Genomic DNA, 27,632 nt, shown 5'->3' on the forward strand with positions numbered 1-27,632 from the left:
GAAGACTGGGATATAACTTAGAGGCAGGATTTGTGGAATATTTCTTTACATTGTGTGAAGATGTATCACTGTGACTGGTATAATAAAAAGCTAAATAGTCAATAGCTAGGCAAGAGGTATAGCCAGAACTTCTAGACAAAGACAGTGCTGGGAAAAAGAAAGGTGGAGTCACCAGCCAGATGAAGAGGAAGCAGGATGGTATTTTATAACAGATTAAAAGTAAATGAATCATGTAAAAGAACGTAGATTTAATAATATGGGTTAATTTAAGTTATAAGAGCTAGTGAGAAACAAGCCTAAGCTAAGGTCAAATTTTAATAACTAATAATAAGTCTCCGTATCAATTTTATTTTATTGTTTTTTTGAGACAGGGTTTCACCATAGTTTTAGAGCCTGTCCTGGAACTAGCTCTTGTAGACCAGGCTGGCCTCGAACTCAGAGAGATCCGCCTGCCTCTGCCTCCCTCGTGCTGGGATTGAAGGCATGTGCCACCACCGCCGGCATCTCCATATCAATTTTTCTGAGCTGGTGAGCCAAAAAAAAAAAAAAAAAAATCTGCCTACATGTATACCTCGCATATATAAAGCCCAAGTTCAATCCATAGTACATCTATACATACAAATAAGATGGGACTAGAGAGATGGCTCAGTAGTTAAGAGAACCTAATCCTCAGTTCTCAGCAGTCATCTGGCTCACAACTAACTATAACTCCAGTCAGTGGATCTTACACTCTCTTCTGGCCTCTGCAGGTACCAGGCACAAATGTAGTGCATATACAACATTCAAGCAAAATACTCATACACATAAAATATAAGCAAATCTTTAAAAACCATGTCCCTTAAAGAAATTATAATCCTTTTCATTCCAGGAATGATCCTAAAATGAAGTTGGAAATATCAACCAAAATGTTATCATTGGGAAAGAAATTATTGATCTCACATATGCCAAACCAAATGCTTTGGACAGTTATGTTAATGCCAAGTAATTCTATAAAACATTTCTTTAATATGACTACCTGATCATAGGAGGATAACCAAATCAAATAAATTAAGGGACCCTTAATTATAGGTGCATGAGTAATTCTTATCCCAATATTTCTCAGGGCAAAGTTATTTTTTGTGAGATCTTTGGAAAACTGTAACTAAATTTTAAATTTATGCTGATTGCCAGTAGCCAGGCAGAAGTATTGGTGGGACAACCAGATAGGAAGTAGAGGTGGGTCAATAAGAACAGAAGAATTCTAGAAAGAGGGAAGCTCCCTCTACAGTCCTGTCCAGACACAGAAGAAACAAGATATGACTACACCGCTGAAAAAGGTACCGAGACACGTGGCTAACACAGATAAGAATAATGGGCTAATGTAAGTTATAAGAGTTAATAAGAAACCTGAGCTAATGAGTCAGTTTATGATTAATGTAGACCTCTGTGTGATTTCTTTGGGAGTTAACAACTACGGGATCTGGGCAGGACAGAAACCTCAGACAACATAATTTGGTACTGTTATCATTTTCTTCAGCCAAAGCATACTGGGCAGCAAGTCCTAAACCCACATCCCTTCCCCGCTTTTTGTCCCTTTGCCCTACACTGAAGAATGTACTATAATTACACACACAAACCACTTATCTCTTAAGACACATATTTTTGAGTATCCATAATCTAAAAGTCTAAAATTTAAAATGCTGCAAAAAAGCCAAACTTTCTAAGGGTCAAGATGATAATATACGTCATTCATAATGGAGATACACTAAAAATAAATAGTGGGAGGCTGAAAACAACTGGGAGGTTGGAGTGATGGCTCAGTGGCTAAGAGCTATGGTAGCATCAATGCAATTGCACTCCATAAACTCATAAGGAATGGCACTATTAGGAGGTGTGGCTTTGTTGGAGTGGATATGACCCTGTTGGAGGAAATGTCACTGTGGCGGTGGGCTTTGAGGTCTCATATATGCTCAACCCATGCCCACTGTCTCAGTTCACTTCATGTTGAGTGAAGATGTAGGACTGAATCTCAGCTCCTTCTCCAGCACCATACCATGCATACCATCAACCTGCATACCGTTCATGTCACGCCATAATGATAATGGACTAAAGCTCTGAAAATGTTAAGTCAGCCCAATTAAATGTTTTTCCTGATGCGGGAGGTGAAGCCTAACAGAGTAAAGCCAGGCTGAAAGAGATTTATAGAGAAAGTAGGCAGAGTCAGTGAGATGCCATGTAGCTGCCAGGGACAGATGCCTCAGCTAGAATCTGCTGAAACTTTGCCAATAGGTCACGACTTTGTGGTGAAGCACAGATTAATGGAAATGGGTTAGTTTGGGATATAAGAGCTAGCTAGCGATATGCTTAAGCTATTGGCCAAACAGTACTGCAAATAATATAGTTTCTGAGTGATTATTTTGGGTCTAGGTGGTTGGGAAAGAATGAGCAGCTTCCCCCAACATTTTTCTTTGTAAGTTGTTGTGGTCATGGTGTTCCTTCATAGCAATAGAAACCCTAACTAAGATAAGAGCATTTAATGGTCTTACAAAAGACCTGGATTCAGTTCCCATTACCCACATTGTGCACAGACATACATGCAAGCAAACTCATATTCATAAAATAAAAATAAGTCTTAAAATAAGTAAAAGCCAGATGTGGTGGCAATTTTGGTACTTGGAAGAAACAGGCAGGTAGACTTTGAGGTGTTCGATACAAAAAATTCTAGGTCAGCCAGTGATATATAGAAACTATGTAAAAAACAATTAAAAAATATAATTATAAATAAAATAAAGATTAGGGTAGCAATCTCAGGGGTGCCACCAAGCCTGATAACCTGAATTCAATCCCCAGAATCCACAGGGTTAAAGAAAAAAAAACAACTCTTATAAATTGTCTGACCTCCACATATGGCCACAGTACACACACATTTTAAGTTTGTTTCCATATTCTTTTTTAAAAAATAAGGGGGACGTGGTGGCACATGCCTTTAATCTCAGTGCTCAGGAGACAGAGGGAGGTGAGTTGAAGGCCAGCTTGGTGTACAGTGAGTTCCAGGACTGTCAAGGGTAAGTGAAGAGACCCTGAGACAGACAAACAAACAAACAAACAAACAAAGTGGATTGTACCAAACATGGGGACAGCGATCTATAATCCCAGAACGCAGGAGGATGCACAATGAAACCTTGTCTATAAATAGGTAAGCAAGTAAATAAATGTTCAGCCAGCAGTTGGGAGACTGATTCAGGAGAGTTACTGAATTTTGAGGCTAACTTGGAACACTCAATGAATTCAGGCCAACCAAGCTACAGAATGAGATCTTATTTCAAATAAACAAAAAATTACTCAGATATGCCTTATCTGAAATGTTTCATCCCATTTGAGTGCTCAGGCCTCTATCCCCAGCATTTAGGAGGCAAAGTGTTGCAACGAGGGCCTGCTTGTTTGTTCTGGCCGCCCACGTAGCTTAGCTCTGGTATAACTACACAGAAACTATATTAATTAAAAATCACTGCTTGGCCCATTAGCTCTAGTTTCTTATTGGCTAATTCTTACATCTTAATTTAACCCATTTTAATTAATCTTTGTATCGCCATGTGGCAGTGGCTTACCAGCTAAAGTTCCAGCATGTTGTACTCTGGTGGCGGCTCCATAGCATCTCTCTAACTCCACCCTTCTTTCTCCCATCATTCAGTCCAGTCCCTATACCTACCTAAGTTCTGCCCTATCAAAAGGCCAAGGCAGCTTCTTTATTAACCAATGAAAGCAACACATAGAAGGACCTCCTACAAAACTACGCCCATATTCCCAAATATTGTTTATAATTGTTTGTTTACATTTAAAGGGGGATATGCTATAGAGATTTGCATTGGTATGAATCTTAATTTACTGATACAAATTTAAGGTCTATTTTGTTATATGTATATTTCTGCTCTTGATTAAGGTACTGAGATTGTGTAGTTCATTTAAAAAATGTAATATGTAATTAAGAAATATAGGTTAATAATCATCTATAATAATCAAACTTGTAGTTATGTTAGATTTTCTATATGTAAAGAGATATATTTCAGTTATATATTCTTCAAATCTTTCAGGATCCTTCAGAATATGACATTTAAAGTGTTTAAAAACTTAAGACTTTTCATGACAGTGAGACCCATCTGCTCCTGGCAGCATCAAGCTATTTCAAGAGGATGATGGGCGTGGATGATGGGCATTAAAGAGACTCCTTATGGAGTTGGTTAGCCATTTGGGCAAGAAACTGCTCATGCCTGGACTGCTTCATGGTATGTTGTAAAAAATGGACCTGCAGAACCCACAGAGAAATGACTGTTGGTTGAACTTGCCTAAAGGTGAGGTGATCCTTCGGGGTACCTGCTTTGTGAAGAGTCTGCAAGACATTCTACAGGATACAGAAAAAAATGACAGGCAAACTGCCAATATAGGCAGAACTGTCTTTGAAAATTTCCTGCTTCATGGAAAAGCTAGCTGCTGGACACTATGAGCCTGCAGGCCAAAGATGGATGCCCCAACGGTGCGGAAGAACTTTGGGTTACTGTCCAGGCAGGGAGATATCTCTGTCATTTCTAGAGTTTTGGAAGTTGCTTACAATGCACTTCCGGTTTACTTAGGTAATATTATATCCTTCTGGAGTCTTTGATGGAGTTGAAGAATTTATAGTTATAGTTTTCCTTAGGAGATATAAACATTGTAACTGTAGTTCTTACTTGATACCTGTTTTGTTATATGAAGTTTTGCTATGTTATAGTTAAAGCTTTCTTTTTTATTTAAACAGAAAAGGGAAAATGGTGCAGGAGGTCCTTCTGGCTATGTGTTGCTTTCATTGGTTAATGAATAAAGAAACTGCTTTGGGCCTGCTGATAGGGCAAAACTTAGGTATGTGGGGAAAACTAAATGGCATGCTGGGAGAAAGGAGGCAGAGTCAGAGAGAAAAGCTATGGAGTCACCACCAGAGTCAGACATGCTGAATCTTTGCCAGTAAGCCACTGCCATGTGGTGATATACAGATGAATAGAAATGGGTTAAATCAAGATGTGAGAGTTAGCCAATAAGAGGGTAGAGCTAATGGGCCAAGCAGTGATTTTAATTAATACAATTTCTGTGTAGTTATTTCGGGGCTAAGCTAACTGGGCGGCTGGGACAAATAAGCAGGCCCTCATCCTACAGCAAGGAATACTGATTATCCTGCAAAAGAATAAAACATTCAGTTGGGTACGGTGACACATGCCTGTAATCCTAGCATTTCAGAGGCTGAGGCAGAGAGATGGAAGCACATTTAGGGTCAGACTGGTTTACAGTGTTTAGACCAGAACCATATAGCAAGACTATCTCAAAAAAAAAAAAAAAAAAAAAAAAAAAAAAAAAAAAAAAAAAAAAAAAAAAAAAAAAAAAAAAGAAAAGAAAAGAAAAAGACAAAGAGTAAGAAAACAACAACAAAAAAGCAACTAAATGTCCAATGAGAAACAGACTGATTATGATACATTCATACATTGTAATATGATATAGCTATAGAACGACAAGGAACTGTCAGGAGATGCCACAGAAGGATCATGTGATTAAGGATGACAGTGAGTACTAGTCTACTCTAGGCATCTATGGGGACATTCTGTCAAAAACGAACAAAACAAGCCGGGCAGTGGTGGCGCATGCCTTTAATCCCAGCACTTGGGAGGCAGAGGCAGGCGGATCTCTGTGAGTTCGAGACCAGCCTGGTCTACAAGAGCTAGTTCCAGGACGGCTCCAAAACCACAGAGAAACCCTGTCTCGAAAAACAAACAAACAAACAAACAAACAAAAAACGAACAAAACAAACCAACCAAAAGACTAAGGAAGTAAAAAGGCTAAGCATGCAGCATAGCATTAAGGAAAGACTGGAGATATAGCTCAGTAGTAGAGTGCTTGCCTAGCATGCATAGGTTCTGGATTCAATCTCCATCACTGACCAAAAGAAGAAGATAGGAAAGGGGAGTGGGGATGGGAGAAGGCATGCACGGATAAAACTCCAGTCTTGAACGTATGTGACATGCACCCTCAGGAGATTCCAGGGTTCTATGCCAACAGAATTTGATTACGATGCTTGAAGTGAGATCCAACAATCTAATTTAAATTAAAAAAAAAATGTTTTTTTTTTTTGTTTGTTTTTTTTTTGTTTTTTTTTTTTAACATGGTTTCTCTGTGTAGCCCTGGCTGTCCTGGAACTTTTTAGATCAGGCTGATATCGAACACACACACACATCTAGACATGATTAAAAATAAGCAAACAGTCCCTTTGGGAGTTATGCTTCAGCACTCGTGTGTTCAGGAGTAGGTGCTCTCTGCCCACCAGAGGGCCCTGGAAAACAAACTCTGGCTATCAGGCTTAGCAGTAAGTGCCTTTAGCCACTGGCCCTTCTCACACGCCCACAATCTGCATTTTAAACAAGCACTCAAGGTGATTCCAAAGTGGAAATGTAAATTACACTTTTTTCCACAGATTTAGAAAGCTGTACACCAAAGCCTTAGTAGTAGTCAGTCAGTCTTTCTCTATATGGCAAGATTTCCAGTTGACTGGGGAAACGCAGTGTTAACTAGAAAAAAAAAAAGACAAAAACAACAACAAAAACAAGTGCATATACAACTTCCCCCCCCAAAAGATACTACTTAGAATCAAAGAAAAGAAGGTCTTACCATAAAATCCATACACCTGTGTTATCTGTCTACTCTCATGATTTCCTCTTAAAAGTGTAATACGATCAGGCCATTTAGCCTTTAGTGCAAGAAGATAAGTGAAGGTCTCCAAGCTATAGTAACCTCTGTCTACAAAATCACCCTGTAAAGTAAAAGTTTACAGTTACAAACCATACAATAGCTGTAAGAGCCCAAAAGAACAATAATAAGGAGCTGCACATTGTTTTTAAAAATAATTTCTTAAAAATTATTGAGAAACAGGACCTGTGAGTCCCTAGTACACATATAAAAAGATGGCTGCACTGAAGCACTACGGGCTGAGACAGGTGAAGCCTTGATGAAACCAACTGAAATCCAGAGAGTTTCTGGTTCAACAAAAGCCTCTGTTCTCAAGGCAATAAAGTGGAGAGAAAGCCTAGTCTACCTAGAAAGCTTCAGGTCAGCCAGGACAATGTGGCGAGATCCCCTCATAAAAAAGAAAAGAAAAAACCCGAACTGCTCCCTCCCAACCTTACAGGTATGAAATACTATTTACACTTGGGGCAATACCGCACCACTATTCAGGAAATAGCTTTACAAAATAGCAATACATGGCTGGAGACATGCCATCTGTGGTTTTCCCAGAGGACCTAAGTTCTATTCCCAGCACCCATACAGTAGCTAATAATCATCTGTAACTCCAGTTCCAGGGTATCTGACACCCTCTTCTGGCCTCTAAGAGAACCAAGCATGCATGGGGTACATAGACATAAATGAAGGCAAAACATCCATACACATAAAAAAATAATAGATTGGGCTGGAGAGATGGCTCAGAGGTTAAGGACACTGACTGTTCTTCCTGAGGTCCTGAGTTCAATTCCCAGCAACCACATGGTGGCTCACAACCATCTACAATGAGATATGGTGCCCTCTTCTGACATGGAGGCAGAACACTGTATTGTACATGTAATAAAAAAAATCTTTAAAAAAAATAATAGATTAAAAAACTTAAAATACTACTAATAATTAGAAAGGTGACAGAGAACTTTGCAATGACACTTGTTCTTGCAAAGGGTCTGAGTTCGATTCCTAGCACCGAAATGGTGGTTCACAACCATCTGTAACTCAGGTTCCATAGGACCCAATGCCCTCCTCTGACATCTACAGGCAGAAGGTACACATGTGGTGCAGACACACATTCAAGCAAAACACTCATACACATAAAAGATAAATCAATCTTCAAAAATTTCTATCAATAGGCTGGGAAGATAGCTTAGTGGATAAAGTACTTGCCTTCCAGGTACGAGCCTCTACCTAAATTCAATCCCCAGAATCCACATAGAAACAGCAAAGCGTGGTGCTACGTGCTGGCAAAACAGCACTGAAGAGGCAAAGGCAGGCAGAACCTGGAAACTTCTGGAGAGCCAGCCTAGTCTACTTAGGGAGTTCCAGGGTAATGAGAGACCTTGTCTCAAGTATAGGTAGATGGCACCTAAGTAACGAACAACAGCCAAGGCTGTTTAATGGCATGTACATACACAAACATGTGCATATGCCACACACACACACAAATTCAGAAAATTTCAACATTAAAAAAGCAGAGTAAAAAAATACACCATAATAACAAGTGTATATTAGAAAAAAGTATGATATACCAAACTATACCTTTGTGTAGTCACCCATCCACAGTCTAACCAGGGGTTCTATGTGGTCCTCCTGCCATTACTGGCAGTCATAACTCAGTCCTATTTGTAAAGTAAGTTTACAAACATAGCAATTATGTTTAAGTAGAAGACATGACAAAATACAGAGAAGTAAGACTCACCTTTTCATACATTTAAATAGCAATTATTATAGAATTTAAATAAAATAAGCCAGAGCCTTTTGATTTTGAATAAGCACTTGATATCACTAGTGTTTACATACCATAAATATATAGTTTGTGTCAGGAACCTGACCTCCAGTTCGGAACAGTTCACAAAGATCATAGAACTGTAAAAGAAAAGCAATATATGCTGATTATAAATTCCTGTGAAAGAATTAAGATAAATTGTGAATGAGACATGTGAAGAAACAGACTTCAAATATTTACATATGTAAGAAGAAATAAAGTATAAGCAAAAGTGCCAAGATTTAATTTCCAAATCTTAAAAGGCCTTGAAAAAAAAATACACATAAGCTAAGATACTGCTTTGTGTAACAAAATGCAAATGTCAATTATATTGGGGAGGCAAGTTACAAGGAAACTTAAGAAATCCATTCTCTAAAGTTTACTCTACAGAAAGCTAACAGATCAAAGATGACATCATGAGGTTTCTATTTAGGAGCTGGCATTACAGATGTCAGGCTTATTATAACCTCGTCATCCAGAAAACTGCTTGAAAAAGCAAAAAGAAAATAGCTTTGTAAGTAGTCAAAATGGTTTTTATTTATGAAGCAGCCTCTATTCAGGGCCAATTTAGATACATTTCTGCTCCTATATACCATGACATCAGGGAATGAAATTGCAGTCAGTCAACTGTGTGGTAGAGTGATTCTTCACAGCATATTCCAGGTTCTACAGTCCCAACTACACTGTATGTACACAGCAGGCTATGAACCAGCTTTTTAGCTTTTAGTTCCCAAGTCTAATGCTAAGTTGTGCCCTCTAGTCAGTGCTTTGGAATTCGTATAAACAAAAGCCAGCAGATAGGGGCTGAAGAAACGGCTCAGTGCTCTTCCTGAGGACCAGGGTTTAATTACTGGGACCTATCCAGGTAAGTAGCTCACTACCACCTGCAATTCAAACTCTAGGGGATTCAACTCCTCTGGCTTCTATGGGTACATCACACATGCACATTACACAACATACACACACACAAACACACATTAAAAATAATAAATAAAATGAAAAAAATAAGTCAGCAGGTATTCGAGGTCCTACAGTCCCATCGAAGAAATAGATTAAATCTTTTTCATCTCATTCTATCAGTGACTTGCTATAAAATCTTGCAACAATTTGCTTTTCTAAACTTTTGCTATTTTCATTCTTATTAAAGAAATGAGCAGATTCTAATAAGACATTGATGAATGAACAAGACCAAACCATCTCTTGTTAACTATAATTTCTATGAGCACCTAGTCTTATATTTTGCATCTTTCACCATCATGGAACACCCTACACTGCTCCAAACAACAACTCAGCAGTGCATTACACTTTGTAAGTAGAAGTCAAAGTTCATGAGATATTTGACTACTGCTTTTATCTGTCAGTGCAGCGAACCAGGAACCAAGCATAGCATGAAGACCAACACCACCTAATCACCAGCTGGGTTTTGTTTTATTCTGCAGCACAAGTTAGAAACAAATGGATCACTGACTCTACAAACCCTAAAACTTCCTTGTGAAAATTACCTGTCCATGTATGTCCCCACACACTGTTACTGGTGTTGACACTGGCTGAACATTCGACTCTTCCAAGAGCAGATCGCAAACATAGTCACACAGTCGCTGAAAGAAGAGAAGGAAGAAAAATGTCAACTTTCACGACAATATTAAAACTAAAGATTGAATAAAAAAATACAAAGACTAATATTTAGAGAAACTAAATCTCTCCTTTAAAAAATATTTTATATGTATGAGTATTTTGCCTGCATGTACCACTTGCATGCCAAAGAAGGTCTCAGATCCCCTGAACTAGAGTTAATGTGAGTTAATGTAAGTGCTGGGAGCTAAACCCAGTTCCTCTACAAGAGCAACAAGTACTGTTAACCACAGAGCCAACTTTCCAGCTCCCCCAACCTCAAGTCCTTCCTTTGAAAGGTAAGAAAATTGTATTATACATTCAATCAGTAATAAAGATATATATATATTTTTTTTAATTAGCAGATAAAAGCACATGCCTGAGCAGAAAACAAGATCTGGTACAGCACCATTAAGACTGAGTAGGAGAGTGGGGCGGTGGTGGCACAAGTCTTTAATCCCAGCACTCGGGAGGAAAAGGCAGGCAGATCTCTGAGTGCGAGGCCAGCCTGGTCTACAGAGTGAGTTCCAGGATAGCTAGGACTGCTGCATAGAGAAACCCTGTCTCAAAACAAACAAAACCCCTCCAAAAAGAGAGAGAGAGAGAGAGAGAGAGAGAGAGAGAGAGAGAGAGAGAGAGAGAGAGAGAGAGAGAGAGAAGGGGGGGGGATTGAATGGAAAAAGATCCACGCACCTACCCGTCCCAGGCAGCCAGGAGGAAATATATGGGAGAGACAGAGAGAAAGAGAGAGAGAGAAGGGGGGGGAGGGAGGGAGGGGGACAGATTTGAAGAGGTGAAGGCAGTGAGGACCAAGCTAGTGTGAGTGGCCTGCTTACCACCTGGGCCCATGCCTGGGTACACAGTCTATGCTTACATCCTTGACTCCTGTTACTACTGTGCTAAGAGGATAGCGTTGCAGAGAGTCGGCCCCGCCCCTCACTGGCTGCTGCTCGGTCCTGCCCTTGCCTGGGCAGCACAATAAAGCTGACCCTGTTCACAGGGGTTGGGGTGAGGGTGGGGTTTGCAGGCGAGCTGTCCTGAGGGCATGAGAATGGGAGAGTAGGTTTTGTCCCCCTTGTCTGCCACAAGGTGGCACTGATGAGGGAAAGATGCCCTCCCCACCTTGTCCTCCTCCACCTGTGGCAGGCAGGTGAGCTGACCCAGCACCTTGCCTGGGCAGCACAGCAGAGCTGACCCTGTTAATAAGTGCATGGGTGAGCTGTCCCAACACCCGAGTGTGAGTGGTGCCTGCATCTCTCCCACACACACACATAAGCATATAACAAATTAACTAAAAATGTAATTAGAAAAAAGAGTCAGGTGTGGCAGCACACACCTTTAATTCCAGCACTCCAGGGGCAGAGGCAGAAGGATCTCTTTAAGTTCCAGCCAGGACAGTCTGGTCTATACAAAGAGTTCCAGGCCATCATTGCTTTAGTTAAGGTTTTTATTGCTGTGATGAGACATTATGATCACAGCAACTCTTATAAAGAAAACATTTAATTGGGGGTGATTTGCTTACAATTTCAAAGATTAAGTCCATTATCATCATGTTGAGGAGCATGGCAGGCAGACATGGCGCTGGAGTAGCTAAGAGTCCTACATCTTGCAGGCAACAGGAAGTCAAATGAGAGACTGGGCAGTATTCTGAGCATAGGGACCCTCAAAGCCCGCCCCCACAGTAGCACACTTCCTCTAACAAGACTGTATTTGCTCTAACAAAGTCACATCTAATAGTGTCACTCCCCATGAAATTATGGGAGCCAATTACATTCAAACTACTACAACTATGTAGCGAGACCCTGTCTCAAAACAAACAAACAAAAACACACCCCTCCCAAAAGAAAAAAGCAAGCAAGGGGCTAGAAGTGGGTGGTGTGGTTGCTGGGCTCCCAGGAACCGAGGGACTGGAGTGGACCACTATTCAGTTGTCTGGCTTGCAGGGCTCACTATAGAGTCAGAGCAGATATGCTGGAGGCACAGACTTAGGCTGCAGAAAATTTTTGGAGTACAGCATCACAGATAAAGCTGACAGGATAGTCAAAAATGAGATTAATGCAAAAAAAAATTAAACAGAGAATGGATCTACAGTCATTGCTAACTTGTTCCTCTGTGGATCAGACAGCAGTACCTATCTTATTATATATAGGGACTTGCTGTGCTTACAAAAGAAAGACCACCAAATTCCACCAAGTGCCTACATTTGGTTGCTACTGTAGATTTACATGATTATAAGGTAGCTTTAATTGCCATGATTCTCCTCCCCAATCTGGAAATTAAAGAACCTGCAGGACAGCAGAACTCATTTCTGGAGTTGCAGAAGGGTACATACCCTCCCCTTCCCTGATCTTATTTAATCATTTTATTTATTTAATGAGTATACTAATTTAATGAGTATCATCTGTGTACTTTTTTCTCAAATTGCCTATTACTTTATTTTATTTTCAAAATAAACTGCTAAATTTGGAGGGTATGGCAGCTCAAGCCTCACAATCATCTATTATTCCAGTCCAGGGCCCCCTAGAGCACCAGGTATGCATGAGGTGTACAGACAGACATGAGGACAAAACACCCATATACATCAAATAACAAAATTTAAAAGGCAACAAGAGGGATTGTTCTTGCGTAAGGAGGTGCTCTTGGTACTGTCTTGGGACTCAGTTCACTCACCATGGAAGGAAGCAGGTGAATATGTTTGTTCTTGCGTAAGGAGGTGCTCTTGGTACTGTCTTGGGACTCAGTTCACTCACCATGGAAGGAAGCAGGTGAATATGGCCCAGGCGAGAGTAACACAGTGCTTTATAATTCTTGTCAGCAGGGAGCCTCTCTCCAGAAGCTCCGCTACCAGCTGTGAAACATGTCTGATTCTGACAGCTTTGCTATTGAAGGAGAAACAGGAAATGGCTGTATACTAAATGCTGTGTGTCACCAGAGGTCTCTGGGATTATTAAATATGGCTTTACTGGGGGCAAAAGAGATGGCTCAGAGGATAAAGGCAACACTAAAGACTCGAGCTTAAGAGAACTGACTTTTGCAAGTTGTTTTCTGCACCATGATACATGTATACACACAATAAAAACAAACTAATTTTAATTAGCTGGGGGTGATGGTGATGACATACATCTTTAGTTCCAGGATCTGGGAGGCAGAGGCTAAACTGGTCTACATAGTGAGTTCTAGGTTGGCTAGGGGTACACAGTAAGACCCTGTTTTAAAATACTAGCTAAATAAAATAGAGAGATGGCTTCAGTGCCTCACAACTCTGTCAGTCCTGGGTAGAACCTCATCTCTGAGGCACAGATACAGGTATTTTGTTCCTAAGAAGTAGGAATGAGGAGAGTCTGATAAATATGTTATCTCCCTTGCGGTCCTCTAACATGTTATTTCTTTCATGTTCTTTTCATCTATCTGGGATTACCCTGGATTATTTTTGGTTTAAATTTTATAGAACCTGATTTATAAATATTAAATAGGATTCCATTCTAACTGTAGAAAGGGGTACTTCTCACTGGAGGAAAGCAATAGGTATAGAGTAGTTCCCTCATTTAAAATGTGTATGCACCTCTAGTCTGTAAATGGAGTTTGGTTAACAGTTCTTTCAAGTCTAGAACAGTACAGCAAACTGATTAAGAACAGAGGTTATTGAAGCAGAATGAATTCCAGTCAGATCTTGATCTCACTGATGACATAACTCTGTGACCTCTCATAAGCACTTTAAGCTTACAGCAAACCTCAAGCTTTTAGGAGATAAATGGTGGATAATAAACACATTCTTCATAAGTAAACATTTGGGCAAGGTAGTCAGTCTAAACTCAGCACTGCAGAAGAAAAAATGCAGAACAGGGAGGGACTGAGCGAAAGTTCTCTACTCTGCCACCTCCTATGGGGATCACATTTCAAAAGACACATGTGCAGAAAGTTCATTACTTGCTGAACACTGCTTAATATATCAGACTGCAAATGCTGCTTTTCATTAATATGGAAACCTAGCATAGTTTTAATTAACGTAGTGACTTCTTTGGTAAGATTGGGTGGCAAGAGTATGTAAAAACTATACTAACTTTATCTGTCGGGGACAAGAACTGTAAAATTTACTCAACTAATTTTGGAAAATAATATTGATATTAACATTATTGACACATCAGCTATTAAGACATATTCTTTTTTATTTTTTATGATTTATTTATCTTTATTTTATGTGCATTTGTGTCAAGGTGTCAGATCCCCTGGAATTGGATTTTCAGACAGTTGTGAGCTGCCATGTGGGTGCTGGGAATTGAATCCAGATCCTCTGGAAGAGCAGTCAGTGCTCTTAACTGCTGAGCCATTTCTCCAGCCCTTAAAACATATTCTAAGGCCATTGTAATTAAAGTAGTTTGAGAAAGGAATGAAGTGATCAGTACAATAGAAGATTTTAAAGATAAATGCAAATACAAAAAGTTTAGAATATACTTAAGGCAGGACTAAGGATGTAGCTCATTCGGCAGAGCATCTGCTAAACACATGTGTTTGATCCTCAGCACGGTATAAACTGGACACAATGGTGCTCCCTATAATCCCAGCACTTTGGGGGTAGAAGCAGGGAATGAGGACTTCAAGGACATCTTCAATTATACAGTTGGAGATTAACCTGGGCTATGTGAGACCTTGTCTCAAAGAAACAAAAAATAAAAACTAAAATTAAAAATAAAAATCACTGCCTGAGTTATTGACTTTAGTCCAATTCTTCCTTCCTTTTTCTTCTTCTTAAAGCTAGGGCGTTTCTAGAGTGCTGGCTGTCCTATAAATCCCTATGTAGACCAGGTTGGCCTTGAATGCACAGAGATCTACCTGACTCTGCCTCCTGAGTGTTGGGATCAAAAGTGTGCACCATCATGTCTAGCCTTAGTTTCATTTTTTTTAAAGTCACTAAATTAACTTTGTCTTGGGATTAAGACATAGTTTCCAACAATTTCTGAAACAGTCCTATCATTGTAATACATAAATATGTAGCGGCATTCTCATCATAAAATCAAAACATCCATCAATGCTGAAAATGTTGTCTTATAATATCAAATATTCAACCATGACTTATAAATTTATAGACTTAAAAACAAGCACACCCATTTCACTAGTATACAAATTTTCTTTCATTTTAGTAAGTGGTAAAATTACATGGACACCAAATGACTTATTATTAATATTATTATTATTAATAGTAGCAGCAGCAGTAAGTTTGGCTTTTTAAAAAATATTTATTTATGCATACAATATTCTGTCTGTGTATATGCCTGCAGGCCAGAAGAGGGCACCAGACCTCATTACAGATGGTTGTGAGCCACCATGTGGTTGCTGGGAATTGAACTCAGGACCTTTGGAAGAGCAGGCAATGCTCTTAACCTCTGAGCCATCTCTCCAGCCCCCAAGTTTGGCTTTTTGACACAGGGTTTCTCTGTGTAGTTCTGGCTGTCCTGGAACTTGCTCTGTAGACCAGGCTGCCCTCAAACTCAGGGATCCACCTGCCTCTCATTCCTGAGTGCTGGGATTGAAGGTGCAATCTACATCTGCCTGACTTTAAGAACTTGTTTTAAAGTGATTTTAAAAGTAATTTTTATGAGTAAAAATATCTAACTTATATAATTATAGATCTGTATATCCGGGGTTTCATAAAACTCTTGAACAAGAAAGAGTTGTGAATGAAGAGGTTTAAGAGCCCCGATCTAGAAAGGCCTGCCTTCACTCTCATCATACTACCCTCCTTTTCTACTGTTTTTTTTTCTCTCCCAAATTATACTATTGATTGATGCCATGCAATCAAACCGAAGTAACATGTTTTCATTATTGAGTAAAGCCTCTATGGAGTTTGTTACTGTGTGGACTATAAATAAACAAGACACACAAGATACTATGACTAGGGCTGGAGAGATGGCTCAGCGGTTAAGAGCACTGACTGTTCTTCCAGAAGACCCGAGTTCAATTCCCAGCAATCACATGGTGGCTCACAACCATCTGTAATGAGATCTGGCGCCCTCTGGCCTGCAGGCATACATGGAGGCAGACTTTCTATACATAATAAATAAATAAAATCTTTAAAAAAGAAAAAAGATACTATGACTAAACAGTATTAGGGAGGACCTAAGAGAGGAATGTCTTTGTTTCCTCTATCAGGGTCAGTGATTACCCTGAGTAGCTCCTGGTTTTATCATCTAAAAAATTTAGTTCTTCCCGGTGGTGGTGGCACACGCCTTTAATCCCAGCACTCGGGAGGACAGCCTGGTTTACAGAGTGAGTTCCAGGAGAGGCTCCAAAGATACAGAGAAACCCTGTCTCAAAAAACAACAACAACAAAAGTTAGTTCTAAAATTGGTTTCTAGAAATGCTTATGTATCTAATCTTTAGGAAATGTCCTGCTCATCCCAGCTGTTATTTTATATACCATATATATTTTATACTTTCACTGCTGGCTTATTTTCTGACGTGTTTTCCTTTTATTCTATTTTACTGCTCTATTGAGCATACCTTTGGAAAACACCCACTATCCTTTCTGTAACAAAACAAGTTATCATTTAATAAACATTTGAAATGGATCATAATCCTGAGTGGAATCCCAAAAGGCTCCATGGTTCCCACATTCTAATATGCCAGAATTTATGCCCAACTGAGACTGATCTAGTCTGTAACCGACTCCTGAACTGCTTGTTAGTCCTATCTACAATCCCTACACCATGAACTAAAGAACATCAAGCAAGAAACCTTGTCAATCTCAAAGGCTAAGTGTCTAGAGAAGACATGTCAACTACTTAGGCAGGATCCTTCATCCTTCATCCAACCCAGGTATGCTATTTAGAGTACAATTTTAACTGCCGCCTATAAATGCTGGTTCTGCAGATCCAAATGAGCATTTAGACAGCAATGCCTCTAAGCCCCTTAAAACACTGCCTTTCATCTCTGTGATTCAGCAGGAGCTTCCAGTTAGGGGTACAGCTCAGTGGCAGAGAACTGCCTATCAATCAAGGGGCCCTGGATTCAATCTCCAGCACTACACTTGGAAGTAGCACATAAGTTCCTATCAAGCACCCACAAATAAAGAAAAGTCTATGAAACTTCAGTATATACCCTTTGCAGGTCCGCAACTTCACCTGCAGTGGCCTCACAGAGCCCAGGCACACTGTGGGCAGGACACAGATTGCCCTTTCCCGAAAGCCTTCAGAGCTTTGTTTAGCATTTTGTTTGCAGAAAACATCGTTCCTCTCACTGTTCAAAATGGTCACAATCTGAAAAACAGACTCTTGGTCTTATCTCAGATTCAGGAAAATTATGTTCCTCTCCCTATTCATGTTCAGTTGATTATCCGAGAACAACAACAGATTCATGACCCTATTTCTCTTCTCTACTTCTTCCTAAAAATACACATTCATTGTCTCCCTCCCATTCTATCCTCTGCCCCATCTCTGTATTCCCTCTTGACCTTCAAATATGTTGTTCTTTTTTGTTTGTCTGAGATAGGATCTCACGTGGCTCAGGTTCTTTCTGTGTAGCTGAAGAAGACCTTGGACTTGTGATGACCCTCCTGCCTCTACCTTCTAGGTGCTGGTGTTACAGGGCTTTGCCATTACACCTGTTTTTACGATAGTCACGTCCCATTCCAGTCCAGGGTCCAAAATGTTGCTAGAATGTTATTTCTAAAAGCTCCCTTTTACTGCCCTTAGAAATCCCTCAAGAGGCCAAGCGATGGTGGCACATGCCTGTAATTCCAGCACTTGGGAGGCAGAGGCAGGTGAATCTCTGAGTTTGAGGCCACATTGGTTTACAGAGTGAGTTCTAGGGCAGTTGAGGGTTTCTACACAGAGAAACCCTGTCTTGGAAAAACACCCAATCCCAAAACCACCCCCCCAAAAAAAAAGAAAAAAAGAAGAAATCCCTCAAGAGTATTTCTTCAGAATAATTAGAAAAATCCATTCTGATACCTTCTTGGTTTTGTTTGATTCTTATTCCCATATAACAGTATATCTCTCCCGTCAGGTATTGGGGGCCATACTTTTAATCACAACACTTGGCAGGCAGAGGCCAGTAGATCTCTCTAGAGTTCAAGGCTAGCTACTTAGCAAGTTCCAGGCCAGTCAGGGCTACATAGTGAGACCCTGTTTCAAAAATAAGAAGAGAAAGAAAGAATGTATCTCTAATAGTTTTCTCTAAGTTGACTTTTCCGTTTAGTTAGCCACATATTAACAACATTTCAAAATTATATTTTTCTAGTATCCATAAACATCTTTTAGGAGTGGGGGCAGGGGAAAGATGTAACTCAGGGGTATACCTGTGACCTCAGCACCACAGAGGCAGAGGCAGGAAGACTGCTGTAAATAGTGCCAGGTGTAAGTTGAGACCTCGTCTCAAAAACAGAAACAATTAACTCACATTCAAGGCCCCAAGTTTAGCCTTCTATTAGAGCACCTGCTACACTGTATAATGATCATCTCTTTGTCTCTCCAATCTCTTTTGATACCGAGAGACATCCAAAGGGAGAGAGATACATCTAATTCTACCTTCGGTACTCACATGACATATTACCTGACACAAGGGGCTTCTTAGTAAATGGGCATGGTGTCCCACATCTGTATCCCAGCACTTGAGAGGTGGACACAGGAAAATGTGGAATCAAGGACAGGTTTAGCCACATCGAAAGTTTAAGACTACTCTAAGTCTGGAAGCCTGTCTTAAATACAAATACAAATACAAATACAAATACACACACACACACACACACACAGATAGAGATAAACTTGGTAGTAAGAGTTCTTTTCTGGGGCTGGAGAGATGGCTCAGAGGTTAAGGACACTGACTGCTCTTCCAGAGGTCCTGAGTTCAATTCCCGGCAACCACATGATGGCTCACAACCATCTACAATGAGACATGGTGCCCTCTTCTGACATTGGAGGCAGAACACTGTATTGTATATGTAATAAATAAAATCTTAAAAAAAAAGTTCTTTTCTGGTATGTGCAAGGCCCTAGTTTCTGTGTGTGTCTCTCTTTCACACATATACTTCATAATAAAATTGGTATATTCATTTTTCTTGTTTTTTAAAAAAGATTTATTTACTTATTATGTATACAGTGTTCTGCCTGCATGTATGCCTTCATGACAGAAAGGGGCACCAGATGTCATTATAGATGTTTATGAACCACCATGTATGTGGTCACTGGGAATTGAACTCAAGACCTCTGGAAGAGCAGCCTCTTAACCTCTTAGCCATCTTTCTTAGCTCCCTATTTTTATTTTTTTAAAGGTTTATTTATTATGTATACAACATTCTGCCTCCATGTATGCCTGCACCCCAGAAGAGGGCGACAGATCTCATTACAGATGTTTGTGAGCCACCATGTGGTCGCTGGGAATTGAACCCAGGACCTCTAGAAGAGCAGCCAATCTCTCCAGCCCTCGCTCCCTATTTTTATTATTTTTAACTATGTGTATTGTGTAGGTCTGTGCACATGAGTGCAGGTACCTAAAGAGGCAAGAAGTGTTGGGTCCTCTAGAGCCAGAGTTATAGGCAGCTGTAAATCACCCACTGTGGGTAAAGTGTTGGGAACCAAAATCAGGGCCTATTCAAGAGCAACAAGCTCTTTGAAGAACACCTCCCCAGTATCAAGATATATTTTATTTTAATTTGTTATTTTATTTGGAACAAGGTTGTGTTGTTGAAACAAGGCCTGGTTGGCTTTGAACTCAGGAGATATGCCTGCCTCTGCCTCAAGTGCTATGACTTATATACACTATCATGCCTAGCTTTATTTTACTTCAAACCATGTGCAAATGTGGATAAGTGGTATGCACACATAAGCGCAGATTTCTGAGGAGGTCAAAGTGAATGTTGGATCCCCTGTAGCTGGAATTACAGGTGCTGTGAGAAGTAAGGCCTGCAAGCTGGGAACCAAGCGCGCTCCTCTACATGAACATGACACACCCTTAATGACAGCTAACTTGTCTATCTCTTATTTGTTTTTTATGTTAAAAAATGTAGCTACTACAAAACTGAAGGCATTATGCTCATATTAGGCAGAATTACTACAGAATATTTTAGGATGACACAGGAGAATATGACTCTGAAGTCAAAAGACAAACAAGAAACCAAGCACTATCAAAAAGGGTTTAGAAAACAGGCTTCTAGCATTTACACAAAAGCATAGGTGTGGCCTGGCATGGTAGCCAGACTCGGTAATGACCTACATCAGGCATAAACAAGATGAGATTCCTTGGTGAATGAATAAAATATAGTAATGACAGTCTAAAAAAATCTGTAGTATGAAGTGATTTAATAACTGTGAGGAATGATGGTAGAGAAGGATCAAATTTGTGAGAACCGGCTAGAGGCCATCCCTAAGCTTATTAGAAACTGGCCTTTGCTGATGATGCTTGACACATAGACACATAGGGAAATCAGTCATTACTGCAAATTTCTTTCCCCCTTCCAACATGCACGCAGTGCCTTAGCCAACCAGTGAAGAGAAACACTGGGAATAACCCAGTGAGCAATATAATCCCAGAAGTAGGAAGGCTGATGCTGGATAACTGCTGTAAATTCAAGGCCAGCTAGGACTACGTAGTGAGACCCTGTCTCAAAAAAACCAGGGGTTGTGGTGGGAGGGAGGGAAGAAGGGGGGAAGAAGATAATATCGATATTATAGCTATAGAACCCCTCAACTTTTACTTGCGCCACCACCACCCAGCTCTATTTTTACTTTTTAAAACTGGGTCTCAAATAGTACACATAGGCTACCCTCAAATTTGTTACATAGATAAGGATGGCCTTGAAGTTCTGAACCTTCCACCTCTGCCTCCAAGTCTGATTTTATTCATTGCTGGGAATCAAGTCAAGTGCTCCATTTATTCTAAGCAAATACTCTAACAACTGAGGACCCTCCCCAAGTCCTCCTCCCAAAAATTCTTTTTTTTTTTGAGATTTTTATTCATTTTATTTTATGTGTAAAAGTGTTTTGACTGAATGTGTATCTGTGTGCCATAGGCCCAAGGAAGCCGTAAGAGGTCACTGGATCTTCTGGGACTGGAGTTACAGATGGTTGTGAGTTGCCATGTGGGAGCTGGGACTGAACCTAGGTGTTCTTAACCATTATTAAGCTTCTCCCCAAAATTAAGGGTAAGAAAGGTAAGGCTTTACAGATTAAGATGATAGACATTTTGCCTAGCATGTACAAGGATCTTTTCGGTAATATTTATTAAGTGTCTCCAATTATTTCTCTTTTTCTTCTCATAGAATTTTGGAACTAAGATCTCAAAAAAGACATTGCTAGAGGTTAGAGAGACGGCTCGGCAGTTAAGAACACTGGCTGCTCTTCCAGAGGATCTGGTTTCAATTTCCAGCACCCACATAGTAGTTCACAACCTTCTGTAACTCCAGTTCCAAGAAAGCCAATGCCCTCTTATGCTCTGCATGCATATGGTACACAAACAAACATGCAAGTAGAATGTCCACATACATAAAATAAAAATAAATTTTAAAAAATCACACAATTTTTTTAAGACTCAAAGCTAGAGAGATGGCTCAGTGGTTAAGAGCACTTGTTGGTCTTGCATATTATCTAGGTTCAATTCCCAGCACCCCACCTGGAAATTCTAATTCCAGGAGATCTGAAGACCTCTTTTGACTCCCTCAGACACCAGGCATGCACATGCTACAGATACATTTAGACAAAACATTCACACACAATAAATAAAGTCCCCTAGAATATTTCTTTGGCCTATTTTTAGTTTGTACTTTACGCCAAGGAACACAAATAAAATTGAGTCTCTCTCTCTCTCTCTCTCACACACACACACACACACACACTCATTTTCTCTCTCTCTCTCTCTCTCTCTCTCTCTCTGAGATAGAATTTCACTCTGTAGACCAGGCTGGCCTCAAACTTACAGAGAACCACTTGCCTCTTTCTTCTGGGTGCTGGGATTAAATGTATTTGCCACCAAAAGTGACTAAAACTGAATTTCGTAAACACTAGATAGTCAGGAATGCTGGTGCACCTTTGTAACTCCTACACTCAGGAGACTGAAGCAGGAAGATTGCAATTACAGCTAGCTCAAGGTTAGGTTAGGCTACATTAGCTGAGTTCCAGGCAAGACTGGCCTACCATAACTAAGCAACCAAGAAAACAGTAAATATACCAGAGACTGGCAGCACAAGCAAATCAATTCGATAAAACTATTTCCAAGACAGGGAAAAAAAAAAATCTAGGATATACAGAAAATTTACACCCTCCCCCTCACCCAGTAGTTATCCAAAAACTTAGGGGGCTGTGAAAGTCTAATAAGAAACAGATACAGTGGGGCTGTAGAAATAACGAAGTGGTTAAGAGCACATACTACTTTTGAAGAATAGCTGTGCTCTATTGTCAGCAACCATGTCAGGCTGCTTACAACTGCATATAACTACAGATCCAGAAAGATCTAATTAATGCCTCTGGCCTCTGAGGGTGTCTGTACTCCCGTGCACAAACTCCCAGAGGTACCTGGTGAATCTCTGAGTTCAAGGTCAGCCTAGTCTTTAGTGAATTCCAGAACAGTCGGACTACACAGAAAAATCCTGTCTTGGTAAACAAAATAAATTAATAAAATTAAAAAGCACACAACAGGAGAAATGGCTCAGCCGTTAAAAGAGCTTACTTGCAGAAGACTCAGGTTTGATTCCCAGCACCCACATCAGGTAGCTCATACCATCTATAAAACCAATTCCAGGGGATAGGATGCCCTCTGCCTCTGCTAGTACCAGCACACACATGGTGCATATAAATTCACACAGGTACACATACAAATACATAAAAATAATAAATATTTTAAAAATTGAGTTTAACCCTCACACTACAATAAAATAAAATAAACCACTATTAAGGTAGAAGCAGAACCAGGGGTTCAAGGTAAGTTTAGGCTATATGATACCGTGTATGTGTTGTGTGCGTGCACGCAAAACACTAAGAACTGGAGAGATGGCTCAGCACTTAAGATTATACAGAGGGGCTGGGTAGTGGTGGCACACACCTTTAATGGGGGGGGGGGGACAGAGGCAGATGTATCTCTGTGAGTACGAGGCCAACCTGTGTACAGAATGAGTTCCAGGACAGCCCTAAAGATACAAGGAGAAACGCTGTTCCGAAAAATAAAAAAATAATAATAATAAAAGAAAAGAAAGAAAAAGTATAGAGCAGTCAGTCCTAGTAGTTTAGGTTACAGTATTTGGGTACACTGTGGATTGAAGGCCACCATGAACTTTTTTAAAATTTATTTTTATTCTATGTGTATGACTTTTTGCCTCCATGTATGTCTGTGAAACATGTATGTGCCTGGTACCTGCAGAAGCCAGAAGAGGGCATTGCATCCCTTGAACTGGAGTTACAGAAGGTAACAAACTGTCATATCTTTGCTGGGAATAGAATTTCCAGGTTCTCTGGGAAGGGAAGTCAGTGCACTCAACCATTGAGACATCTCTCCAGTCTCAACAAGACCTATCTTAAGATCCCATCTCAGAAAGAAAACAAATCCCCCTCCCCCCCAAAAAAATTACCAAGCACAAAGCAGAGACAAATGACTGAAAGATGCAGGCGGCTGAACATGGATACCAACCATGTAACACATACAATCAACATGTAAGTACAACTTAGGTACTTTCACACAAACAGCACAGGTGGTCTTAAATATTTTGCATAGTTGTTGACTGATCAACTTCATGTACCAAATGAGACAGGAAAACACACACTGAGCAAAATCTTGCTTAGGAAAGTAATAATTCACTAACAAAAAGATAATTTTCTCTTGAAAGAATAGTTTTAAGCCCCTGACTTAAAATGATTATAAAAACATCATAAAAGAATTCAAATGATCGAGAATTTATGCATTTACTACACAGTAAGTCAAAGCTAATGGAATGAAGCTTACACTAGCAACATGGGACAAGCACCAATGGGGACTAAGCACTAGCTTTAGCGGAAGCAAAAACGTTTGCAACAGCGGGACACCAACGGCTTGCTCCCGTTCCCTTCAGTCCTTTACCGCTCTCAGCTTGAACTGAGTGAGCCCTCCTCGGAAAACCGAGAAAACGACACTTTGGCTTACGGGGGAAGAGCTCAGAGGTCCTAACACACTGGAACTTCTGGATAAGCGACCGCTTGTCCACTAGCTGAATCAACTGCTCAGAAATGGGACCCACAGCAGAGTGAGCAGGAGAAAACGAACTCCTAAGACGCAATTTAGCGGAGTGGTGAAGCAGAGGCGACCTGACTCTCTCCCGTCACGGCCACACGGTCCCGCCCCCCCGGCTTCCCACCTCCGTCCACCCGCGTCCCTGGAGCAGACGGCAGCTCCTGTCACCTCTGCTGGGAGGACCCCTTCCCGGGAGCGCCGCCCGCCGGGCTCGGCCGGGCTCCATCCCCGGGAGACCGAGCGTGTCCGAGTGGAAGAGTCTTCCAGCAAAGCTGCTAAGGCTGGGAGTCCTGAGGGCCGGGGCCGCACATCCCCGGGATCCCCTCGGGGAGCAGCGCCAGCATTCGGGATCGGGCTCCCCTGCTTCTCGGCGTCTCGCCGTGTCGGACCCGGTCGCCTCGCACCGCGGAGCGCCCCCCGCCGCACCGGGACCGGGGTCCGCCCGAGGGAGAAGGGCGGGCCGGCGGGCGCCCCGCAGCCGGAAGGGGCTTGCCTCGCAAGCAGGCCGGCCTCCGGCCCGGCTCACCTTCAGGTCGTTCTCGGGAAGGTACTTGCACTGCCGCGCTATCTCCACATACTTGTCCAGATCTAGCGGCGCCATTTTAGGAAGAACGAGCCACGGCGAAGGCAGCGGCGGCAGCTGAGGTACCGGAGGCAGCGGCGGAGGCCGAAGCCGGAACCCTCCTTACGTCACGTCCGACCCGTGAGTGGCGTCTGCGCAGCGTCCTCAAAACCTGACTCGCTCCTCTTCCGCACCTCGACACGCCCCGTGCCCTCTCGGACCGAACTCCGGGTCTCTAAGAGAACCCGGGGGGGGGGGGGGGGGGGGGCGGGGGGGGGGGGGGGGGGGTCCTGCTGATGAGCCCTGCTGGGACCTGTAGCTGTGTGCCGCAGGGAGTGCTGGGACTTGTAGTTTTATTAAAAACAAAACGCTCTTCCTATCCTACTCTTCACCTCTGAGAAACCAGTTGAGGCTTTTCCGCGGGAAAATTACGAAGTGGGTAACTAGGTATTTCCTAGCTCTCATTCCTACCCTGTGAAGCACCCTGTCAGCGTCTTCAGTTACAGTTAGGATAACTGTTGCCGACTTGCCAGTGATGACCTGGCCTAGACGTGTGAAACAGATTTAACACCCCCAATTCTCAGGCTTGGAAGAAAAGAAAAAAAATTGAAGCATTTTTTAAGCTAAATTTTATACAAATACTGGCGCGATATTTTTCCTCTTCAATTCTTGTAAAAGCTTGCACGTGTTACTTTCCCCAAATAACAAAGGTGGAGCCTAGACTGGAAAACAGGCTTATTTAAACAGACGTATTTGAACTTGGGAGTCCCACGAGGGGGCAGGAAGGGTTTTTGATATTTTTACTTTGGTTTTTGTCGTATTCCGGTGTCGAGAACAGTTCTTTACACCTAATATAGCTTTAACATTGGTTCATTTGGCAACTGCATATTGAACAGCAACTACGTACGGATACACTTGTAGGGAATTAGAATATCCAGTGACGACAGGAGAGGAAAACCTCGGTCTCTGGGGCTAGAAAGTTTGCTCAGTGATTAAGAGTACTAGCTGCTCTTCCAGAGGAAGTTTCAAGTTCTATTACAGCACCCAAGCTCACCTGTAAGCCAGTTCCAGAGATTCTTATGCCCTCTTCCGGCCTCTGGGGGCACTGGCTGGAATGAACAAGCACACTTGCAGACAAAATATATAAAATAAAACATTAAGAATTAATGTATAAAATCTCTGTCCTCAGCCTGTAATTTACTTCTGCTAGAGATAAACAATAAATACAATAGTTTGCTTATAGTATGTTAGAAAGTGATAGCTGTTAAGGTAAACATCCCAGCAGAGTAAGGAGGATGGGTTGACACAGTAGTAAGAATTAACCAATCGGCCAGCCATAGTGGACCACACATTTGACCTCAGCACTGGAGAGGCAGGAGGATAACTGTGAGTTCTAAAACAGCTTGGTCTAAGTAGTGAGTTGCTGGCTAACCAGGAGACCCCGTGGGAAGTTCTAGGGAAGACAGCTGATGGAGCCAGCATCCCTAAGCATGTCTAGTGCCTTTGAGGAAGAGCCGCACCATAGCACCTGGACATGAGAGGAAAAGGGAAACACTGGTTTATTTTTCTTTTGCTTTAATGGGCAACTACTGTAGGACTTTAAGTAGAGATGAAAAATGATCAAACTTATTTGCTTTGGTTGGTTGGTTTTGTTTAAGCTTTCTTTTTAGCCCCTTTGACTCCCATTTTAAAAACAGAACTCAAACATTCCTACAAGAATTCAGGAATGCGATTTCTATTCTAAAGGGTAAACTATCCTACAAGGTAAACTTATGAGATATTCCAGTTTTTCTTGTTAGTATACCTCTCTAGCATGGCATCTTGAGTAATCCTAGTCAAAAGACCCAGGGCCCAGCAAAGCAGTCTGCAGCTCTCAGCAGTTATTGCCGTCTAAACACAAGTCAAGCACGCAGCAGAGCCAACCTGGCCTTGGTCCTCTCTCCAGAAGGAAAACGAGTGAGTGTACACCTCTAAACTCTTCTTCGGAAGCCACCAGGAGACTTTATTAATTACAGGAACTCATGCAGAGTCCAGGTGTGGGAAACATGGCAAAGTGATGAAGAGAGCTGCAGCCCCCAAATTTTATTTTGTCCATGAATTTTGGTTATATTTTCAAGTAGCTAAATGAGTTATTAAGTTGGATCTCAGGCATTGTGGCTCTTATTGGTAAGTCCCAGCACTTGTGAGGTGGAGGCAGGAGGATCAGGAATTCAAGGTCATAGTTAACTACTAGTGAGTTGGGGACCTTGTCTCAAAATTAAAACCCAAGTTTTCCTTTTAGTTGTATTAGTAGATTCTCCCAACTGCTGTCTGCTGGCGTTGCTATCCCCATTCTACACGTGAGTAAACCAGGGTTCCTAGAGGGGAACAGACTTGGCAGTTGTCAGAGTTCCCTGTTAGGTGCTGGAGTCTGTGTCTGAGGTCACATTTGTCTGCCCTTTACCGGTAAGTGCAGTAGCTTTGCTGTTTCTAGTCTGAGTTCTGACAATAGTTAGTGAGCGTGACAGTGTGGTACTCTGATCACATATATAGGCACAGGTCAGCCATCTTTGTTTTAGGAAAGACAGGGAGCACTTATAGCTAGGACATGGGTCGGAGCTTATGCAGATGAAGTTGTCGACAGAGGGTTTCATTTATAGGCAGAATTATCATGGCTTTTACAGAGAAACCAGCTCGGAGCCTCCAAAGATACCTGACCACAATCCCTATAGAAATCTTAGGATTTCTGTTGCAGAGAGGACA

General features: G+C 41.3%; 1 protein-coding gene across 1 annotated transcript in view; it reads right to left on the minus strand.

Moving 5' to 3' along the window:
• The window catches only part of Ppp6c (protein phosphatase 6 catalytic subunit), a 29,351-nt gene extending 4,276 nt beyond the window's left edge, over nt 1-25,075 (minus strand). The window contains exons 1-4 of the mRNA XM_050124855.1: nt 24,855-25,075; nt 10,036-10,131; nt 8,569-8,634; nt 6,664-6,805 (exon numbers count right to left, since the gene is read on the minus strand). Coding sequence (XP_049980812.1) covers nt 6,664-6,805; nt 8,569-8,634; nt 10,036-10,131; nt 24,855-24,929 — 379 coding nt within the window. The 5' untranslated portion in view covers nt 24,930-25,075. The remainder of the gene's footprint in view (nt 1-6,663; nt 6,806-8,568; nt 8,635-10,035; nt 10,132-24,854) is intronic.
• Between the last annotated feature and the right edge of the window lie 2,557 nt (nt 25,076-27,632).

The sequence above is a fragment of the Alexandromys fortis genome, unplaced genomic scaffold (assembly GCF_014885135.2).
Source record: "Alexandromys fortis isolate MF-2015 unplaced genomic scaffold, M_Fortis_MF-2015_v1.1 scaffold_228, whole genome shotgun sequence".
In the NCBI taxonomy this organism is placed as follows: domain Eukaryota; kingdom Metazoa; phylum Chordata; class Mammalia; order Rodentia; family Cricetidae; genus Alexandromys; species Alexandromys fortis.